The 23374-nt window shown below is 39.4% G+C and overlaps 2 protein-coding genes across 2 annotated transcripts in view; one reads left to right on the top strand and one right to left on the bottom strand.

Annotated features, from left to right (window-relative positions):
• Nucleotides 1-581: 581 nt before the first annotated feature.
• On the bottom strand, nt 582-4244 carry LOC110928900. The gene is made up of 6 exons (XM_022171952.2): nt 4039-4244; nt 3900-3952; nt 3700-3749; nt 2690-3127; nt 1109-1289; nt 582-875 (listed from the first exon to the last, which is right to left on the bottom strand). The coding sequence occupies exons 1-6, from the start codon at nt 4178-4180 to the stop codon at nt 735-737; spliced, it is 1005 nt and encodes a 334-aa protein (XP_022027644.1). The 5' UTR covers nt 4181-4244; the 3' UTR covers nt 582-734.
• Nucleotides 4245-22144: 17900 nt separating this feature from the next.
• Nucleotides 22145-23374, top strand: part of LOC110931403 — an 87387-nt gene continuing 86157 nt past the window's right edge. Inside the window, exons 1-2 of the mRNA XM_035988060.1 lie at nt 22145-22604; nt 22724-23210. Of these exons, the coding sequence (XP_035843953.1) occupies nt 22145-22604; nt 22724-23210 (947 nt within the window). The remainder of the gene's footprint in view (nt 22605-22723; nt 23211-23374) is intronic.

The following is a 23374-nucleotide window of genomic DNA, read 5'->3' as shown; positions in this document are numbered from 1 at the left end:
TGAGAGAGAAAGGAATTGAAAAGTTGATCCGTGTGAACTGAAGTGGACGGCTGAGATCGTGACCCGTGTGAACCAGTTGAAGGGTAAATTATTTGTGTTTCTTGGTGCTTTAAGTGTTGTACATCGTGCATTGAAGATGTTTTCAACACATTGGCAAATTACCATTCCTTGCCATTCTAATATGCTTTTTATATGTAGTAATAGATAATAGATAATAAATATGGCTAGTTGTCATTGAATCAATTTTTAACCAAAAACGTTCATGATTTTTTATATTGAACATTCACTAATACTATATTGTATGATGATGTAGTAACCCTAATTGCTCTCATCATGATGTAGAGGTAATTTAAATCTCATTTGTACACAAAACTATATGTTCACTTTGAAATTACCAACCGGGTGTTTCTTAACACATCACAGCTTTTCGTTAAACAATTTGGGGTGTTGCTGACGTACCCCTCTCACATAGGGGGTACGTTTAGCCACCCCCAATGGATTAATATGTGCAAGTAACACAATTACACAAAGATCATACACATGTCAGTTTTGGGAATACAAGCACACGAAGCAATGGATAAGATACACATGAAAATACCATGTAATATTGACATTTTTATTGACCCATTGTGGGGGTCTTTATAGGTACAGAAAACAAATTTAAAAAAAAAAGAATCAATGAATTTAAAAGATATAAAAAATAATGTAAGAAACAATTATATTTGTAAATATGTTTAGCTAGAAAGGGTGCAGGGCTTGAAAAACCAGAAGACATCCAACCCTTTTGCTTCATTCTGTATTGTAGTATTACTGGCTTTGACTTTGACTTCCTTTTTCACTTCTTTGCTTTCTATCTCTTGAAGCATCCCTCTCTCCTGTATTCATCACCATTACACAAAATCAATCACTGCACTTTTAGTTCTTTTTTTTTTTGAACGGCTGCACTTTTAATTCTTGATAAATGCTATCAAGCAGCATCTTAATTTATCAAATTCACACAAATAAGCATTTAAAAAATCGTACTTGTGTTGATATTTCAGTTTCACACATATAAGTCTTTTAAATAATTCAAATTTAGACAAAAAGGTCAGTCACTTGTTAAACGTACCTGAGGTCTAGGACGAAAAGCCTTGGACGGAGTTGTTTTTGTAGTAGTTCCACGATTAGCTGAAAAGCATTGAGGCGATGGAGGATTCGTCCGAATCTGCTGTAACACTCTTGCTTCATCTTTGCCCCTTATGTTTTTCATATTTAATGAAATCGGGCTGTTTTCTAACTCTGCGTTCGTTCTGCATAGACAAATATTTTTATCCATAAATTTAATCAACAAAAAACAAATAAACACACACAGGATATGTCCATCTGAATCACCCGATTCTCAGAGTTTGGCATGGTGGACTAATAGATAAACTAACCAAACTAGAAAATTTGATCACATACACCCAAATCTCATAACTAGGCCTTATGAACTTATGGGGGTGTTTGGGTGTGTATTTTACTAGTTTAAAGTTTGTTTGTTTTTTTTTTGAACGACCAACAAAAGCCCAATCACCCGGGTAAACCCAATGGCAAATAAATCCACCCATGCCCGCAAACGGTGCTGGTGAACCGGCCCACCACCATTCCGGAGGAAACCCACCGCCCGAAGGCCACTATGGTAAAAAACCCATGGCTCAACCCAGAGCAATTTTTCTCCAGGGGAGACTCGAATCCATGACGTCCACTTTTGAAGGTCATGGGGCTGCCAATTCACCAAAAGGTTATCGGCTTTACTGGTTTAAAGTACATGTGACCACACGGTGTGGGCATGGTTTTGTGGCGTTATGCCTTTCCACGTCGGACACACCACACCCCGGGAACGGCGTGGAAGACAGCGTTGCCGTTGGGGCGGGGCATTTTCCACCGGCGTGGAGGCAATTGTGGTGTCGACGTGGCGTTGGGCTATTGGTGTGGGTTATAGCCGTTGGACCCCAACGACACATTTAAAAAAAAGATTTTCAATTAAAAAAATTAACTCACCTATATAAAAAACTCAACTTTTTCCACCATTTTTCACCGTGTTCTCTTCTAACCAACTCTAAACTTTATAAAATCTCTCTACTTTTTATAAAAGTTAATGCATCCACACAGTCGCAACTTCGATCTGAACAACCCATATGGTGTGGACGAAGTACCGAACACTACTTCGCCTCAACCGAACCAACCCCGTTATCCCCATCCAAACATGTTGGCGTACGGCCAACTTCTTGTGAACCTACCTTTTATAGATTTTATTATTATTAATGCTATTTAAAAAAAAAAAATTATAGATTTTATACGACATTTAAATATGAAATAATAAAAAAAACTGCGCCACTCTTCCACGCCGATCCCACTCCTCCCTTTTTTGCACCACGCCACTTTTCTGACGCGTGTTGACGTGACATCCACATGTTGAATAATGCCACCATTTCATGCCCCTCCACACCATATCGTCTTAGTGAATAAGCAAAATTTGTAAAAATCAAGATATCTTTTTGGAAAAGTCTGATTATTTAGGAAATTCATAGATGCAAATCCATACCTGATTAATTATGTGTATATCAAAAAACACCATTTTGACTTTATATAATGCAAATCCAGAACACCCCCTCCCCCTATATGACCAATCACAAAAAGAAATATTTATTTTTGCGGACTTAGAACTTACTGTTTCCCTGTAAGCTTCTCCTTAACATTTCCTTGCTTCTGAATTTCTTCAAACTTGTCTTTCTTTACCTCCAACAATGGCTTCCTCTCACTCTTACTCTCCATCAAGGTTCCCACTTCCTGTTTGTCCTCCTTTGTCCGAGTTGCCAGTCGTTTTAATTCGTTACAAAACTCAGTTACCTGGTTTAATATATCTCTTCCTGCAAACAGATTGTGTGCTGACAATGTGCTTTTCAACAGCCTCGGCCTCGCGGTTCCTTCAGTTGGTGATGATACAGGGTTCTTTTCTGAGCTTGATTTGATCATTTCTTTTAATGATTTGGATTTGTGAGTTGGAGGGGTGGTGAAATTTGGGTCCTGATTCTCACTGTCATGAACCTGTGCTGAACATTTTGAATCTTTCTTTGGTGGGTAACCTCTTTTCTTCAGAGCTACATCTCTGGGGAATGGAAATAAACATTGATTTAGTGTTTAAAGATCATAGATCCCAACAGAAATTAGTGGTTGTTTTAATGGAATTTCTGGGCCAAACTGGTAAATACGGTTATTAGGAAACCAAAACCGAACCAGACCGACTAACATGGTTCAGTTTCGAAAGTTGGGTAAAATAATAGGTTGTTTTATATAAAAGAAAGATCAAACCTTTTACTTTTTGAGCACTAAGGCCTACCAAGAAAAAAAAAATAACTGTCACTATTGACTGCAGGTTTCAAACCAAAAACCAAACCTAGTTTTCTAAACCGTAAACCAAACTGGTTCACTACTAACCGGGCCGATTTAGCTTGAATTAAACAGTCTATGACAGTGTCGAAGCTTGAGATTTCCGACCAGAGGCGACCGGATCTAAAAATTTCTATAAAACTGGAGGGTCGAAAACGTATATACCCAAAATTTTATATACGAAAAGTACATACTAGCGAAAAGTTCGGGGGTCGGCCGCCCCCTCCCGCCCCTTAAAAGCTACGCCCATGTTTATGAACGCCCCTATCAGATAGATAATACAGTTCATACCTTCTGTTTCGATCACCCAAGATCTCAGAAACACTTGCAGATCTTTGAAGCTGGAAGCATAAAATAATTAACACAAAATCGGAGATCTGTTAGGATACTAATTAAAATTCTTACTATTTAATTAATGAAACAACTAATCTAGGGTTTCATAAACATTTTCAATCAAATCAATTCACAAAATCAGGCAGATGAATCAAAACCTTGGAGGATCTAGGACTAAAGAAATCTTCCACCGTTTTGGGATGATTACACTCTGTAAATCCAAAAGAAAACAAAATGAGATGAGAAAGTTGAGAAGCGAAAACAAGAAACAATTCACGTGAAGAAAAACACACTTACCAGGTCTACAGAACCAGGCTTCATCGTCAACAACAACAGGGTCGTCGTTGGAGAAATCAATCCATTGAGGAGCGTTAAAGTCTTCGTACAGTATGTCTTTTTCGAACTTTGAGTCTTTCCAGTCGATCACAGCAACATCCATTGATTGTATAGAGAGAGAGAGAGAAAGGAAAAGATATGATATCCGAGTGATTTGAAAGAGACGCCTGAAACGTTAAGAAGAAGAAGAAATACGTGAAACGGTGATGGGGTTTTGTGACCGTTGGAGATGTATTTTTATTTGCTACATCACCTTTGTAACAACTACAATAAAGCCCCCGAGTTTTCTTATTGAGTTAAACTAGTTATTTTCCTCTCGTGCGTTGCGGCGGGACCCAATGACTACAAAAGACGTGTCAGCAACGGCAAACAGATACCGAATATTAAAACATAAATAAAATTACGTGGTAAGGATAATCACTCCGTCATAAAAAAACGATTTTAAATAACCTACTATATAATAATAGGACCCACACGTCCTACACGTTGGAAATTCGGTTGTTTTCAGTTCAGTTATTATGGTGCTAACACGTTAAAATATGGATGAGCTCGGTACCGGTAACGGAAGCGAAAGTACCGATCTGGAAAATCATCGAAATTAGGTACCGGCACCGAAAATTCTCGGTACAATACGGTATGGTATTTGAAGGTAAAAATCAATAAATACAGGTATGGTGCTAGACCGGTGTCGAACCTAAAGTAACGATTCTGAAAACGCCAAAAGGTGGGTACCAAATTGGTACCGAAAATGATTTAGTATATTAAATTTGGTACCGATACGATACCAGTTCGTTTACAGGATTTGATACAATTTGCTCATCAATATTCTAATTATTCAAGTTAATTTTACATGCTACAATTCATTCATTACAGAAAAAAAACAAAAAAGTAAGCAAAATAAGTTATTGTGTATATAAAAACCTCATTCAAACGAAATACAATTTACTTACTGTGTGTATGAAAAGTAATCTAAACGGTGCAATTACTTGCGTTGCTGCGTTGCTACAGGATTTGATGAGCTCGGTACCAACCGGTACCGAAAATACCGTTACCAAAATCCCCAAAAGTGGGTACCGGTACCGAATATACCTAGTATGGTACGGTTCGGTACCGGTCAGTACTGGTACGGCACCGGTATTTAAGGGTAAAAACCGGTGAATACCTGTGCAGAACCGGTACCGAAAATACACTGGTTTGGTAAATTTGAGACTGGTACCTACACCCGATACCATTTGCTCATCTCTTAATTCTAATTTTAAATAATTCTAATTCTAATTTTAGTTTAATAATAAATCACTACTGTTCATTATGGTACGGTTCGGTACCGGTCGGTACTGGTACGGCACCGGTATTTGGGGGTAAAAACCGGTGAATACGTGTGCAGAACCGGTACCGAAAATAAACCGGTTTAGTAAATTTGAGATCGGTACTTACACCCGATACCATTAACTCATCTCTTAATTCTAATTTTAAATTATTATATATATTACTACTGTTCATTAAGTTTCATTATTATCATATATGAATGCCATTTTAGTCCTGTGATTTTGGACCATTTTATCAGGTTAGTCTAAAGGTCTTATTTTTCGTATGTGGGTTTAAAAAGGTTTCACCGTTGCCATTTTAATCCACCTGGTTAACTTTATCCATTATTTCCGTTAACGAGAAAGGCAATTCGGTCATTTTATATGACCGAATTGCCCTTCTAGTTCACATAATTACATATAAAATGACCGAATTTTCCTTCTCGTTAACAGAAAAATGGATGAAGTTAACCCAGTGGAATAAAATGGCAACGATGAAACCTTTTTGGACCCACAGGCGAAAAATAAAGCCTTTGGACTAAAATGGCCAAAACCACAGGGACTAAAATCGCATTTAACTTTTTCTTATATTTGCATTTTACTCCACTACACAACTACACAGATGTGCTTAACTTAGTAGGACATACCGCGCACTAGTTTTAAACATCAAAACATACATAAAAAAAGAGTAAATTGTCAAAATGGTCCTTGAGGTTTGGTCATTTTTGTCACTTTAGTCTAAAACTCAAATATTTTGAATTTGGGTCCCTGTGGTTTCAATTTTGTTGTCATTTTCATCAAAAAGTAAAATCAACTCAAATTTTTTAATTAACATCCTGGTTTTTTGTCTTTTTCATCTATTTAATGAATGGCAAAATGGCCATTAGAAGTTTTATTATAACAAATTATTAATTAAAATAATAAAAGAAAATACATTGTTTAACCTTATACAAGCAGCGACACATATCATCATATTCCCCAAATGCAAACCCTAATCCAGTAGCGTCTTCTTCAACCCCCATTCATTTGCAAGTGAAGATCGACAATTGCGGTATGCACATGTGGAGCCCCAACCCAACTGAGAACATCCTGGACAACACAAAACCCCGATCGTCGATTTCTGTCACACCCTAACTTCTGAGGAAGCGTGATACGTGTGTCTTGCTTAATATCATTGCATTCAACCATAACAAACAACTATATGATAGAACCTCGATGTTCATCCATTTAAGAGTTTCAAAGTATTACAACCACCATTGTTTAACAACAAACCAAGACTTCAAGTTTTAAAATACATAACAACCAAAGTTTTAAATTCCATACTGGACTTCACAAAAGACACTAATAAAAACGAGGCTTTGAACCATGTATCCTATCAAAGATATAATACACGATTCAAACCCCCTAACACTGGATGACATTGTTTATTGAAGACACAACTTGAAATCTTGAACGCCCGCCAGATCCATAATCAGTTCCCTGAAATACATGTAGTTTGAAAACATCAACAAAAGTTAAGCGAGTTCATGTGTTTTGTATGTGTGCACAAATAATCCTTGTAAACATTTGTAAGTATGTATTTGTAAACCGGTATGAAAGCGAATATGAACAGATCAATTAATGATTTACAAGGTCATTAATATGTGTGTAACGGTGTAAGAAGGCTCAATCCTTTGCGTATTTCATACCGGGCCTCCCGGCTGGGACGACATAGTCACCACATGCGGCCAATTCGCGGACCAATTGGTGGGGCTCACAACACCCAAATAGATCTATCACTCATGCCCCTCGATCCTTATAAAAGGATTAATGGTCCCAAGTTAACGCCTACCCATTTACATGATCTAACACTTCATCCCTTAGCATACCATTTGTAATCGTAATCATTTGTAACATGTATTTCACCTCCGAAGTTATAAAACTGAAAACAGTTAAAAGAAAAGGGGGACGTGAACTCACTGTCTTGCGGTCTTCGATCAAATAACTCAAAGCTTCTTCTTCTAGGTCGCACGACTACCTACACACGTGCTACGGTTTATTAGACGGGTGGGTCGTGCCTTGACATTTAATCTTAATTAGTATCTTTGAGTTACATTTCTGGATGTCATTAATGTTATTCCAAGAATGTAATTATAATAATATTTTAACTCAAAATTATATTTATTAATTATTGGAATATTTGTTAAAATAATATATTTTAACTTGTTTCATCATGTATGTATATGTAACATCTGTGCCTCTTCGACCATCATACAAATACAAAACCAATGAAATCTTGTGTTTCATACTTGGGATTTGTATAAATACATGTATCTTTTGCACATATTGTCACACCCCGACCACGTAGGACAACAACCGTGGCGGAAACGTCGGGGAGTGTTGCAACAGAATAATTGTTTCACAAAATAGTTTCGTTTTATTGATAATATTAAACATTACATTGTCTTAACACCTAGAACAAACAAGTTTTATATCGTCTATCATAGTTATTATGTCACTAAGGCCTTGTCCAGATCCTATGTGACGCATGCATCCTAGAAATCAATCAAGCATCGACACCTGAAACATATGTAAAAACTTAGTCAGCAAAGAAAAGCTGGCGAGTACATAGGTTTTATAAGAGTATCGGAATCATGGCTCGTTTATATGTTGCGGTATTTTATTAGACTACAAGAATCAAAATACAAACCTTGTTTTGAAAAATGTATTGCAACATAGTTAACCAACTCAAATCAAGTTGATTATGATTTATAAAATCTCGTAGCCATGCTTCTTAACCCAAAAACATTTGTTTTTTAGAAAACCAACTTGTAAAACATCTTGTAAAAACTTGTTAAAAACTCGTCTAGTTTATATCTCTTAGTAAAACATCGTTGTATGATATCGTTTCAAAATCGTTTACCCAAGTGAACTAAATAACGCCACGATATGTAATATAATGAAAACACTTATATATAGGAAGTACCAGCGGCGTATCCACCATGCTTTCCTCACATTACACTCGTCCCGTTATCTAAACACTAATCAAAACCAATCGTTCACCCAAATTGTTTAAAATCGTTTGAAAATCGTTAACTCGTTTAGAATCGTTTAAATCATCCTCGTTTTAATTGTGAAAAACTATTTATGGTCGTCTCGCTAACAACATTCAAACCTTCGTGACTCGTCCATCGTTCAACTCGTTCTCGTATTAACAAACCACCAAAGGGTAAGTTAACAAATATCAGATTCAGTCGCTACCCACAACCCCCACACATAACCATGGGTGTAGTAAAGTAACGGGATTTGTCAGATCCTATGGTACCATAACCTAATACTGGTCGGTTCGGCCAAAATTAATGAATGTCATTCGTTATGTAACTACAACCAACAAGTTCGTTCACTTTATCGAAATCGTTCTTAGTTTTGTAAAAATCGTTTTAATTGTTTTTGAAACCATCGTTTAAACCTTGAAAACATTTCGTACATATGAATCACCCCAAAACATTTAAAAACAGTAAAATAGGGGAACTATGTACTCACGTGTAGTGCAAAGTATCCTTGGTCAAATAGAACTTCAACAAACTCGAGCAAACCAGAGAAATCAAGTAGCTCCTAATAATCGAACCACTAGTTAAACCATAGACGCCTAAATCGGGAGATCGGACAGAATGAGGTTTTGTAAACCAAACGAGTGTTGGAACTCATGTGATATGGTTTAACAAAGCCTACATCCTAAATCGGAACCTAACCTAAGTGCTTTCGACCCATCGCGACCCATTAAGGTAGCTTACGCTACTTTAACGCGTCGTGCACGCAAAAGCGCGTTCGAGACGTCTAACTAGTCCTATGACAAGTATTATATGCCCATACATGTTTAATTATGTTACATAATTAGTTACGTGTCAAAAGTTTAGGTTATATATGCTAAATTACCAATTGTGTATGAAAAGGGTATTTTGGTAATTTACTAAAGGCACATAAACTACTTATCATGCGACTAATCAAACCTAAGTGACCATAAGATATAACCCCGGAAGGTTATTCCCTACGCTACTATGGTCACTAAGCGTGTTTGGTTGGATCCTAATGACCGACCAAACGGGTCGTGTTCGAAAGTCTAAGCGGGTGTTTAGTCCGCTTGACTTACGACTCTACATAAGCACTAAACTAAAAAGCGACGAGCTAAACATGTCGAAACATGTTTAGTTAAGTTAGAAAACGGGTTTTGATATCAAAACAAACGGTTTTGACATCCTAGAGTAGTTTGGTTACAAAATACGCGAGAAAACGCATTTTGGCCGAAACTACGACTCGCCACTGAGCCTAGATAACGTGGTAATCAGTAGGTACAGTCACTAGGGACTATAACCATCGTGATTACGCTCACGTTCTGAAGTTCAAACGAACTTCGCGTTGACCATAAACTGGTCAAAGCAGAAAGTCAAACACAGTTTGACTTTAACGCTAAAACGAAAGAAAAACGCGAAAGAATACTTACAGAAGGTCTCCGCAAGATTCGAACCCGATTCACTCTCAGGTAGGAAGCACAAACTTCCACTTAGAGAGTGTAGAATCAGATTCAAATGTGAGGGAAATGAGTGGAGGGTGGGGGGTATTTATAGGATTTGGTGAACCGTTAAGATCGTTCCTTGCAAAGCGTGATCAAATCTCAGCCGTACACCTTTAGCACATTGATTTATAAAACCATGGGAGTCCCAAAACAACCCATAGATTGTTCAAAAACCATTTGTAAGTGGTTTTGAAGTGATTAACAGCTGTAAACAGCTGTTTGCAACAAAATTGCATATCTGGGGAGGCCATGCGGCCCGCATCAGGATACACACAAACTCAGGCGGACCGCCTGGGCTTGTCTGATCAGCACAAACTTTCAGAAATGACAGTTTTAGCCCCTGCATGCTTTTAAGTCCATTTTCGACACGTTTAAGCCCCGTTAACCCCATTTCAAGGCTCCAAAATGAAGTTAAAGTATAGGGAACTCAAAACATGCTCAAAAATATCTCGGATGTCGATTCGTTTGGTCGTACGATTGCGTTGTTCGGTTAATTACGACGGGAGTCGTAACGAATGCAAAAACGATCCAAATTGCGCGACGAATGAATTTTTATTATGCCAAACATTAAAATAAAATATTTTAATGCTGACATAAATTTTTGGATGTCCGGATGTATTCAGAAGGTAAGATATGCGCGAAAATGCAAACTTATGCACTTTTTGACGCTTTTAGTCCCTATTGATCAATAAAGTTTGTTTTAGCATACCGAACCCCTCAAAGCCTATTTCTAAGCTATGTAAAGGTTATTTAGGGTATGTTTAACTTATGATCAAGTTCCAGAGTGTTCGTTACTATACGAATCGGTATAGTTTCGCAGTTTGACACAAATAGTCCCTACGATCGAACAAACTTGATTTCAACACACCAAACCATCCAAAACTTATTTCTAAGTTATGTGGAGGTTATTTAAGGTATGTTAAGCCTATTTCACTATTCCGGAGTGTTTGTTGCGTTAAACTGGTTATATTTACGCATTCGTGCGCATATAACCTTCCAGAAAGTGATTTAGAGCTTGAAATTGGAATCGAATCGAATTGCAAAATCACGAAACACAAATACTCACATAATAACACAAAAACACATATAATAACACCAAAGCACATTGTTTTATTAATAATCAACATTGTTTTACATCGCACCACGACTACAGAACACAGTTGTCACAGTCTCCCCTACTTCAGGAAATTTCGTCCCGAAATTTTAACTAGAGGAAGCTTGTGAAAACAAATGCGGATATTTCGCCTTCATCTGGTCCTCACGTTCCCAAGTAAACTCTGGGCCACGTTTGGATTCCCAGCGAATTTTTACCAATCGAATCCGTTTGTTCTTCATCTGTTTGAAAGTACGGTCCATGATCTCCACGGGTTTCTCGACAATAGTGCATTGTTTCATTGATTCGAATATCGTTGAGAGGAATGTGAAGATCAGCGTCAGCTAAACACTTTCGCAAATTGGACACGTGAAAAGTCGGGTGAATATCCAAAGGAACATCATGTCGTGATATAACCTCATCAACATAAATCTTTGCAAGATTATCAGCACCAGGATGGATAGAATATCGAGACTTGCGAGATTCGTCCATTACCAAGGTGCGAAGGTCGTCTTGTTTTGGAATCCACAACGATCCTTGAAATAGAGCAACTCATCGTCCTTCGTTTCGAGCTCAAGCTGATGTGGTAATTCCGTACCCATTAAATTTTGTGAAACACAAAATTGCTGAGCTAGAAGAACACGAGTTTGAAGATCAAAAAGCGTTTGGAACGCTTCTTCTTGTTTGGGTCTCCACTCAAAAGGCTTATTCTTTTGAGTCAAAGCAGTGAGTGGAACCGCGATTTGAGAAGTTGAAATTGAATTGACGATAATAACCAGCAAGACCAAGAAAAGATCGAATCTTTGTAGGTGTTGTTGGTGTATTCTAGTCTTTAATAGCAACAAATCTTGGATGGATCCACATGAATACCCTGCTCATTGACTATATGACCCAAGAATTAAACTTCTTTAAGCCATAATTCACACTTGGAGAATTTAGCGAAAAGTTGTTCCTTCTTTAGGAGTTCCAATGTTAAGCGAAGGTGTTGCTCGTGCTCGGCTCGAGACTTCGAATAGACAAAAATATCGTCGATGAACACAATGATGAACTTGTCTAAATAAGGTTTATAGACCCTATTCATTAAGTCCATAAAGATGGCTGGAGCATTTGTCAACTAAAGGGCATGACAGTGAACTCATAGTGCCCATATCTTGAGCGGAAAGCAGTTTTGGGAATATCTTTTTCGAGAATACGAAGTTGATGATACCCAGAACGCAGATCGATTTTGGAAAAGCATGAAGCACCTTGCAGCTGATCGAAGAGATCATCTATTCGAGGTAGGGGATAACGATTCTTGATGGTGAGCTTATTCAGCTCACGATAATCGATACACATTCGAAAAGGTCCATCTTTCTTTTTCACGAAGAGGACAGGAGCTCCCCAAGGCGAAAAGCTCGGACGGATGAATCCTTTATCAGATAACTCTTGAAGCTGTTTCGATAACTCTTGCATCTCCGACGGTGCAAGATGATAAGGTGCTTTCGTAGACGGGTTGGCATTGGGTACAAGGTCAATATGAAACAGGACTTGATGAACTGGAGGCAAACCAGGCAGTTCATCAGGAAACACCTCTGGATAATCCCGAACAGTCGGAATATCCTGAATACTCTTGCTCTTGACTTTCTCCTCGGTGACATGTGGTAGGAAAGCAACATATCTTTTTCGTAGATAGCTTTGGGCTCTTGTTTCTCAAAAGAAACGGGCGTTTAAGGTTCTAGGGGAGATCACAAGTGATCATAAAAAAAATGACAAAATCACACGAGTGGTTTGTTTTTGTATTGACATCATAAGGTTGCATCAAACATTCATACAATTGCATTGGTTCACAAAAATAAAAACCACAAATTTTTATTTATATAACAACCGCGTTGTCTTTAAATGTTAAAAGATAGCAACCAGAGGAAATACAAAATACTAATCGTTCACTGCTGCATCGTTGATTGCCTCATTGATGTTATACACTCGTCCACGTGCTGGATTCACATTGACGTTGACATTCGCATTCGGGTTTGCATTAGCATTCGCGTTTGCATTCACCAGTCTTGGACAGTTGTTGCGGTAGTGACTAAACTCTCCGCAATTGAAACACGAACCCGGTGGGAATCTTGCAGCATTCCCCTGAACCGGAGTTTGAACCTGAGCAGCCTGATTTTGTCCCAGACGACAAATATTGGCCAAATGCCCAAGCTTACCACACGTTGTGCATTGCTTGCAAGCTTGCTGTACAACGTGGTGACCGTTGCAGCGTGCACAATGAGGTGCGGTACCTGCATACGCCTTCTTCGCAGGAGGCTGAGCCGGGGGGTTCTGATTAGTCTGTGTCGTAACAGCGAAATTCTGAGCATCCTTCTGCTTCCTCGACTTCTTTGTCGTCTCATCTTCCTTATCCTTACCCTTACCCTTTTTCTTGTCTTTTCCAGAATCAGTCGCCTTCTTTTTATCACCCTTGCGGGTGAGTTTACCCTTCCTGACTTGAGATTCAGTCAGGGTAGCAGACAACTCGATTGCTTGACGAAGGGTAGTAGGATTAACACCGATCGCAATATCCTGAATGGAATCGGGCAAACCATCGATATATCTCTCGATTGCCTTCTCTAGAGGGGTAACCATGGTGGGACACAACAGACTGAGTTCCTTAAAACGATCCGTGTACGCACGGTGTTCAGCCCCATCTTGTTTTAAATCGTCAAACTCTCGTTCCAAAGCCCGAATCTCGTGACGGGGACAAAACTCTTTCATCATGAGAGCCCGAAGCTCATCCCACGTTTGTGCCAATGCCACTTCGGCACCCCTATCGCGCATAATACCATTCCACCAGGTAAGCGCTCGCTTCTCAAACACACTAGAAGCAAATTCAACCTTCCGCGCATTCGGACACTGAACATGTCTGAATGTGCTCTCGATACTCTCAAACCACTGTAGGAGCGCAGTTGCTCCTTGCGACCCAGAAAACTTTAGAGGCTTAGCAGAATTGAAGCTCTTGAAGTTGCACGGCGCATTGTTGTTGTTGTATACCTCGTGGACTTGGGTCACAACGCCTGGAAGTACAGCAGCCACTTGCTGAGAGACCAGGGCTGCGATTTCTTCAATAGTGAAAGATTGTGCTTCACGACGAGGAGGCATTGTCTAATAAGGACATAAGAGAAACGAGTGAGGTTGAAAAGAAAACGAGGTATTGAAAATACCTTCAAAATAGCAGAAAGACGATCATTTGTTCGTTACCTCGAACAAACAAACGACACAGAGTGACTAATCAAAGTAAATAGATCAAAAATAATGTATCGCCGAAGACATGCTCGCCTATAAGTGGACACTCACCCCAAGAGTTCCCAGGTAAGAGTGACTGGTCCGATACTGCGGATTTGTATGAACACTCTAGCCTTAGACAGAAAACTCAGAGTACAGGCACCCACTCTTCCAGTTTGCACGTGTTCACACTATTTAGACCCAAACTCTGACGAGATTTCGAAAACTTAAAGGGTTCAAAACCTTATAACAAAGGGTTCAAAACCTAGTAATAAATCATCCTAGAACGGATGATTAGTTTTCAAAACGGATTCGAATTTAGCGTTCTCATTGTGGTTATCACCTAAGGATAGGTGACGGTATTGTTTTAAAATCTAAACGCAAGAAAACTTGAGTTGGGGGCCTAAAAGTTATAGTCTAGGTCAAAGTATTACTAATAACCTAATTCCCTATAACCATTGGCTCTGATACCAACTCTTCTGTCACACCCCGACCACGTAGGACAACAACCGTGGCGGAAACGTCGGAGAGTGTTGCAACAGAATAATTGTTTCACAACTATGGATTCAAAAATAGTTTCGTTTTATTGATAATATTAAACATTACATTGTCTTAACACCTAGAACAAACAAGTTTTATATCGTCTATCATAGTTAGTATGTCACTAAGGCCTTGTCCAGATCCTATGTGACGCATGCATCCTAGAAATCAATCAAGCATCGACACCTGAAACATATGTAAAAACTTAGTCAGCAAATAAATGCTGGCGAGTACTTAGGTTTTATAAGAGTATCGGAATCATGGCTCGTTTATATGTTGCGGTATTTTATTAGACTACAAGAATCAAAATACAAACCTTGTTTTGAAAAATGTATTGCAACATAGTTAACCAACTCAAATCAAGTTGATTATGATTTATAAAATCTCGTAGCCATGCTTCTTAACCCAAAAACATTTGTTTTTAGAAAACCAACTTGTAAAACATCTTGTAAAAACTTGTTAAAAACTCGTCTAGTTTATATCTCTTAGTAAAACATCGTTGTATGATATCGTTTCAAAATCGTTTACCCAAGTGAACTAAATAACGCCACGATATGTAATATGATGAAAACACTTATATATAGGAAGTACCAGCGGCGTATCCACCATGCTTTCATCACATTACACCCGTCCCGTTATCTAAACACTAATCAAAACCAATCGTTCACCCAAATTGTTTAAAATCGTTTGAAAATCGTTAACTCGTTTAGAATCGTTTAAATCATCATCGTTTTAATTGTGAAAAACTATTTATGGTCGTCTCGCTAACAACATTCAAACCTTCGTGACTCGTCCATCGTTCAACTCGTTCTCGTATTAACAAACCACCAAAGGGTAAGTTAACAAATATCAGATTCAGTCGCTACCCACAACCCCCACACATAACCATGGGTGTAGTAAAGTAACGGGATTTGTCAGATCCTATGGTACCATAACCTAATACTGGTCGGTTCGTCCAAAATTAATGAATGTCATTCGTTATGTAACTACAACCAACAAGTTCGTTCACTTTATCGAAATCGTTCTTAGTTTTGTAAAAATCGTTTTAATTGTTTTTGAAACCATCGTTTAAACCTTGAAAACATTTCGTACATATGAATCACCCCAAAACATTTAAAAACAGTAAAATAGGGGAACTATGTACTCACGTGTAGTGCAAAGTATCCTTGGTCAAATAGAACTTCAACAAACTCGAGCAAACCAGAGAAATCAAGTAGCTCCTAATAATCGAACCACTAGTCAAACCATAGACGCCTAAATCGGGAGATCGGACATAATGAGGTTTTGTAAACCAAACGAGTGTTGGAACTCATGTGATATGGTTTAACAAAGCCTACATCCTAAATCGGAACCTAACCTAAGTGCTTTCGACCCATCGCGACCCATTAAGGTAGCTTACGCTACTTTAACGCGTCGTGCACACAAAAGCGCGTTCGAGACGTCTAACTAGTCCTATGACAAGTATTATATGCCCATACATGTTTAATTATGTTACATAATTAGTTACGTGTCAAAAGTTTAGGTTACATATGCTAAATTACCAATTGTGTATGAAAAGGGTATTTTGGTAATTTACTAAAGGCACATAAACTACTTATCATGCGACTAATCAAACCTAAGTGACCATAAGGTATAACCCCGGAAGGTTATTCCCTACGCTACTATGGTCACTAAGCGTGTTTGGTCGGATCCTAATGACCGACCAAACGGGTCGTGTTCGAAAGTCTAAGCGGGTGTTTATTCCACTTGACTTACGACTCTACATAAGCACTAAACAAAAAAGCGACGAGCTAAACATGTCGAAACATGTTTAGTTAAGTTAGAAAACGGGTTTTGATATCAAAACAAACGGTTTTAACATCCTAGAGTAGTTTGGTTACAAAATACGCGAGAAAACGCATTTTGGCCGAAACTACGACTCGCCACTGAGCCTAGATAACGTGGTAATCAGTAGGTATAGTCACTAGGGACTATAACCATCGTGATTAAGCTCACGTTATGAAGTTCAAACGAACTTCGCGTTGACCATAAACTGGTCAAAGCAGAAAGTCAAACACAGTTTGACTTTAATGCTAAAACGAAAGAAAAACGCGAAAGAATACTTACAGAAGGTCCCCGCAAGATTCGAACCCGATTCACTCTCAGGTAGGAAGCACAAACTTCCACTTAGAGAGTGTAGAATCAGATTCAAATGTGAGGGAAATGAGTGGAGGGTGGGGGGTATTTATAGGATTTGGTGAACCGTTAAGATTGTTCCTCGCAAAGTGTGATCAAATCTCAGCCGTACACCTTTAGCACATTGATTTATAAAACCATGGGAGTCCCAAAACAGCCCATAGATTGTTCAAAAACCATTTGCAAGTGGTTTTGAACTGATTAACAGCTGTAAACAGCTGTTTGCAACAAAATTGCATATCTGGGGAGGCCATGCGGCCCGAGTCAGGATACACACAAACTCAGGCGGACCGCCTGGGCTTGTCTGATCAGCACAAACTTTCAGAAATGACAGTTTTAGCCCCTGCATGCTTTTAAGTCCATTTTCGACACGTTTAAGCCCCGTTAACCCCATTTCAAGGCTCCAAAATGAAGTTAAAGTATAGGGAACTCAAAACTTGCGCAAAAATATCTCGGATGTTGGTTCGTTTGGTCGTACGATTGCGTTGTTCGGTTAATTACGACGTGAGTCGTAACGAACGCATAAACGATCCAAATTGCGCGACGAATGGATTTTTATTATGCCAAACATTAAAATAAAATATTTTAATGCTTACATAAATTTTTGGATGTCCGGATGTATTCAGAACGTAAGATATGCGCGAAAATGCAAACTTATGCACTTTTTGACGCTTTTAGTCCCTATTGATCAATAAATTTTGTTTTAGCCTACCGAACCCCTCAAAGCCTATTTCTAAGCTATGTAAAGGTTATTTAGGGTATGTTTAACTTATGATCAAGTTCCGGAGTGTTCGTTACTATACGAATCGGTATAGTTTCGTAGTTTGACACAAATAGTCCCTGCGATCGAACAAACTTGATTTCAACACACCAAACCATCCAAAACTTATTTCTTAGTTATGTGGAGGTTATTTAAGGTATGTTAAGCCTATTTCACTATTCCGGAGTGTTTGTTGCGTTAAACTGGTTATATTTACGCATTCGTGCGCATATAACCTTCCAAAAAGTGATTTAGAGCTTGAAATTGGAATAGAATCGAATTGCAAAATCACGAAACACAAATACTCACATAATAACACAAAAACACATATAATAACACCAAAGCACATTGTTTTATTAATAATCAACATTGTTTTACATCGCACCAGTACTACAGAACACAGTTGTCACACATATCAATTCTTGTTCATTTCGAGCTTTAAATCGCTTTCTGGAAAGTTATACGCGAACTGATGCGTAAACGTAATCAGTTTAATGCGACAAACACTCTGAAATAGTGGCATAGGCTTAACATACCTTAAATAACCTCTACATAACTTAGAAATAAGTTTTAGAGGGTGTGGTGTGTCGAAAACAAGTTTATTCGATCGCAGGGACTATTTTCGACAAACTCCGAAAGTCTGCCGATTCGTATAGTAACGAACATTCCGTAACATGATCATAAGTTAAACATACCATAAATATCCTTTACATAGCTTAGAAATAGGATTTGAGGGGTTTGGTGTGCAAAAATAAACTTATTTGATCAATAGGGACTAAAAGCGTCAAAATGTGCATAAGTTTGCATTTACGCACATATCTTACCTTCTGAACATATCCGGACATCCGAAAATTTTTGTAATCATTAAAACATTTTATTTTAGTGTTTGGAAAGCTAAAATTCCATTCGTCGCGCAATTTGGATCGTTTTCGCGTCTGTTCGTGTTTCGTCGTAATTAACCGAATAACGTGATTGTACGACCAACTGAATAGACATCCGAGTTGTTTTCAAGCATATTTCACATTCCCTACACTTTGGCATCATTGTTGAGCCTTGAAAATGGCTTAACGGGGCTTAAACGCGTCGAAAATGCCTTAAATCAAGTGCACCAAAATTGAACAAGTTTCAACAGGTTCAGCCAGGAGTGTCGCGGAAGAATCTGTGGTTTCTTCTGCGTGTCGCCTGTGGTACACTTTTTCATCAGACCTGTTTTCAGCAACCAACTCAAATTTCAGGGTCTTTTATGCATTTTTCTCAATACCTTGAGCTGGTTTTGGACTCCCCTAGTATTCTAAATCAGTGGGTAACATGTGTATGGCTAATATCATGCCTAGATTCTTGCAAAAACACATGTAATCATCTTGTAAACTCAGGAATTCCTATAAATACCCACCAAGTTCAACCTTCACTCCTCCTCACATTTGATCTCAATTCTGCTCTAAGTTGAAGCTCTCACTTTTGAAGCTTCATACCTGAGTATTTTGAGTTCAAATCTTCCTAGCTTGGACCCTTTGTAAGTTTCTTTCATGCTTTTTATGCATTTCAAGCATGAAAGTCAAACAATGTTTGACTTTCTGCTTTGACCATTTTATGGTCAACACAAAGTTCGTTTGAACTTTGCAACGTGAGCGTAATCACGATGGTTATAGTCCCTTGTGACTACACCTACTGATTACCACGTTGATTAGGTGTAGTGACGAGTCAAAGTTTCGGTCAAAATACGTATTTATGCGTATTTTGCAACGAAGCTATTTTCGGGTATCAAAACAGTTTGTTTTGATATCAAATATGTTTTCTAACTTAGTTAAACATGTTTTAACATGTTTAACTCGTCACTTTTAGTCTAGTGCTTGTTTAGGGTCGTAAGTCAAGCGGTCTTGACAACCGCTTAGACTTTCGAATCCGACCCGTTTGGTCGATCGTTAGGATCCGACCAAGCATATTTTGTGACCATAGTTGTATAGGGAATAACCTTCCGAGGTTATACCTTATGGTCACTTAGTTTAATTAGTTGTATGATAGGTAGTTTATATGCCTTAGGAAAATGACCAAAATGTCCTTTTCATGCATAATTGGATTTTAAGCATATGTAACTTAATTTTTGTCACTTAAACTGATTATACAACATATTTAAGCATGTTAGGGCATATAATACTTGTCATAGGACTAGTTAGGCGTCTCGAACGTGCTTTTGCGCGAACGACACGTTATAAACCTTCTACAAAGCCTCTCCCTCTTCCTCTCTCTCTAGAATCCCATCGGCTACCGGAAGTGCTCGACGAGGGAGAACTAACCGGAATAGTGAGTGAGGATATCTCGGTTTCGCACCTTGAGGTCTCCTCTATCCCTATTTCAGTTCTGTTTCGATCTCCATTCGCCCTCTGGGGTCGGTTTTTCGTTGGTTTTCCCTGTCGTTGCAGTGTCGTTGCTGTTCCTTCCTTTTGCTTTCGGTGGCTCGACGACGACGGACTCTCGGGTTAGCATGGGAAGTTTGTGTTGAACCAGCCTGTCGGCAGTGGTTTTTGATTTAACTTCCCTCTCTAATCAGTTTTTCCCGGTTCCATTCGCCGCTGTTAGTAGTTATGGAGGGTCCTGCGTTCAAGGTGACAAAATTTTTGGTTTCGAATTTACCGGAGGGGTGTACCCCATGGGAAGTGACCTGTTTCATGCAGAAGTATGGGGAGGTTATAAAGAGCTTCGTGGCCAAGAAGAGAGATAAGCTCGGGAACCGTTTTGGGTTTGTTTCTTTTAAGGCTATTAAGAACTGGAAGGAGCTGGAGAAGAGCATTAACAGGGTTAACATGGGGGGATTCAAGTTGAAGGTGAATGTGGCTCGGTTCCCGGTGGAGAACAATGGTCTTGAACACGTGCAGGAGGTAAAGAATGAACGCGAAGATTTAGGAGGCTCGAGACCCCAGGAATACATGAAGTTCCCTGCTCAAAGAGATGTGAGGTCTTACAGGGATGTGGTTAACCCTGTGGCGGCTGGGATGGGATCGTCGGGGCCGGAAAGATCGACCGGAAGTAGTCATCAGGAGAAGGTACTGGAGGTAACGAATGAAGTTAATGCTTTTGCGGACTTACGTCGGAAGGCAGTGGTTGGAAGGACTGTGGATTTGGACACGCTCATTTTCTTCGATCGTCTTCTCAGAATCGGTAAGGTGAAGTATGTCAAAATCCAGTACTTGGGGGGTTGTCTATTCTCGTTTCTTTTGATTGCATGGAAGAAGCTGAAGCTTTCTTAAACAACAAAGGGTTATGGGGACCGTGGTTTTCAAAATTAGATTTGTGGGATGGTCAGGTTCTAGCGGTTGAAAGGATCGCTTGGCTGCATATTCAGGGTCTTCCGCTACATCTTTTCAATTCGGAGATTCTCAGGCTGGTCAGGAATATGTTTGGCAAACCGGTGTTCGTCCCTAAAGATATCGGGGGAGATAAGGATCTTACTGTGAAGTGTATGGGGGTTCTAGCTGGTTACGAGGCTAGGATTAAGGAGTTTGTGAGACTAAAATGGAGGGATAGATGGTTCAGATTATGGGTTTCAGAGGAAGAAAATGAGTGGGTCCCGGATTGCCTGAGTCCACCGGCATCGGAGAGCCAACCGGAATCAGAGTCGTCATCAGAGGTCAGGAAGGAACCGGAGAGGTACAAGGAAGGTGGGGGAGATGAATCGGTGGATGATGAGTTGCTTGCCGGTTCGGGTTCCAAGGTGGTTGGAGAAAATTCATTAAAGTCCTTGTCTGGGAAGTTGGAGAATGATGCCAATTCCAATGTGGGTCCTAATGATGGGGAGGTTGGGTGTACTTTTTTTTAATAGCTTTGGCGGCGGGGCAAACAGTAACATTAAAAGGAAAAAAGCAAGTGGGCCTAAAGTTTCAAAGAATAGGAGGGGCAGCCTTTTTACGTCTCCATTGGGCTCATCTGGCCTAGTTAGGCCCAGAAAAAGGAAGAAGACTTAAGTGGAGAAGGATAGCCTTTTTAGGATGGATGAATTATCAAGTAACGGTCCTTACCCCTTCCAGGTCATGTCGGAGGCGAAGAGCGCTACTGTTGGGGCTTCTGTCTCAGGAGAAAAAAGTGGTTCTTTGGATCTAAACCGTGCGGCTTCGGTTCCTGTCGACGTCACTCGAAATGAGGAGGTGGTAAGAGGTTTCAATTTGGTCGATGAAGTGGCTGCGACTATTAATCTGGGGGCTCAACTTGGAGTGGATCTTCGGTACAAGGAAAACCTGGTGGAGGAGTCTATTGCAGGTGAAGGTATTAATGGTGTTATCCCATGAATTTTTTATCTTTGAATGTGAGAGGTATGGGGGGGGGATCATAAAGCTAGATGGGTGAGGTCTTTAAAATCAAAATATAGTGTCAATTTTTTGGCCATTCAAGAGTCTAAATTAGCGATGGTGGAGGACTCGCTTTTAGCTAAAATTTGGGGGGATAAGGGTTTTAGCTCGGAATTTGTGGGTGCCTCGGGTCAGTCAGGGGGCCTGATATGTGTGTGGGATCCGTCGATTTTTATGGCAGATGATGTTGTTAAAGATAAGAACTTTTTGTTGATTAAGGGGGTTCTAAATGGTTGTGGGTCTTGGCTGAGCATCTTTAATGTTTATGCTCCGCAAGGTATTTCGGCCAAAAAAGGCCTTTGGGATCTTTTGGAAGGGGTGGTTGATGGGCTTTCGGGTCTCTTTTTGTTGGCCGGGGATTTCAATGCGGTTAGGTACCCCGAGGAACGGAAAAATACGATGTTTAAGCCTCGGTGTGCTAGCAACTTTAACTCTTTTATTTTCAACACGGGTCTTTTGGAGTATAAGATGTTTGACAGGCAGTTTACGAGATGGGTGGATTGTGGGAAGAAAATGAGTAAGATTGATAGGTTTTTGGTGAGCGCCGATTTTTTTTTAGTAAATGGCCTACTGCATGTCTTCGTGCGTTGCCTAACCTTTTCTCGGACCACTACCCGCTTTTGTTATCTACTAAAGACTCTAATTTTGGGCCGAAACCCTTTCGTGTCTTTAATTCGTGGCTTGGACGGGATGGTTTTGAGGAGGTGGTTTGTAGTGCGGCTAATGACTTTTGCGGAAGCGGGCCTCCAGATATAGTGTTATGCAATAAGCTTCGGTTTGTTAGGAACATGATCAAACTTTGGAGGGATGAAATGAAGGAAAAAGAAGAGGGAGATATTTCTATGGCTAAATCCGACCTTTATGATCTTGAACTCATTATGGAGGAGAGGGATTTGGAGGAAGAGGAGGTTTGGGCCATGTCAGAAGCCAAGAATATGATTGAGGAATTTGAAATTAATTTGTCTAAAGATATGAAGCAGCGATCGAGGGATAGATGGTTAAGGGATGGGGATGAGAATTCTAAATATTTCCACTCTCTGGTAAATAGAAGGAAGGCCAATAATGGGATTTTTGGGTTGTCCATTGATGGCGTTTGGTGTGAGAAGCCTAGTCTTATTAAGAAGTTTGTGTCACACCCCCAAAATCCACCTGCGGAGTATCACCGCTTGGGAGCGTGACTGACCAGGATCAAGCCACCAATCATATAGAACAATGTATATGGTGAAAGTAAATGTAAATTAATCAAACCAAATCCATATGAAAGGTGTTCAAAACGTAATAACAAAT

This window comes from Helianthus annuus, chromosome 3 (genome assembly GCF_002127325.2).
Source record: "Helianthus annuus cultivar XRQ/B chromosome 3, HanXRQr2.0-SUNRISE, whole genome shotgun sequence".
NCBI lineage: Eukaryota > Viridiplantae > Streptophyta > Magnoliopsida > Asterales > Asteraceae > Helianthus > Helianthus annuus.
Note: the sequence above shows the minus strand (reverse complement) of the source record. Positions and strands in the feature narration are given on the sequence as shown.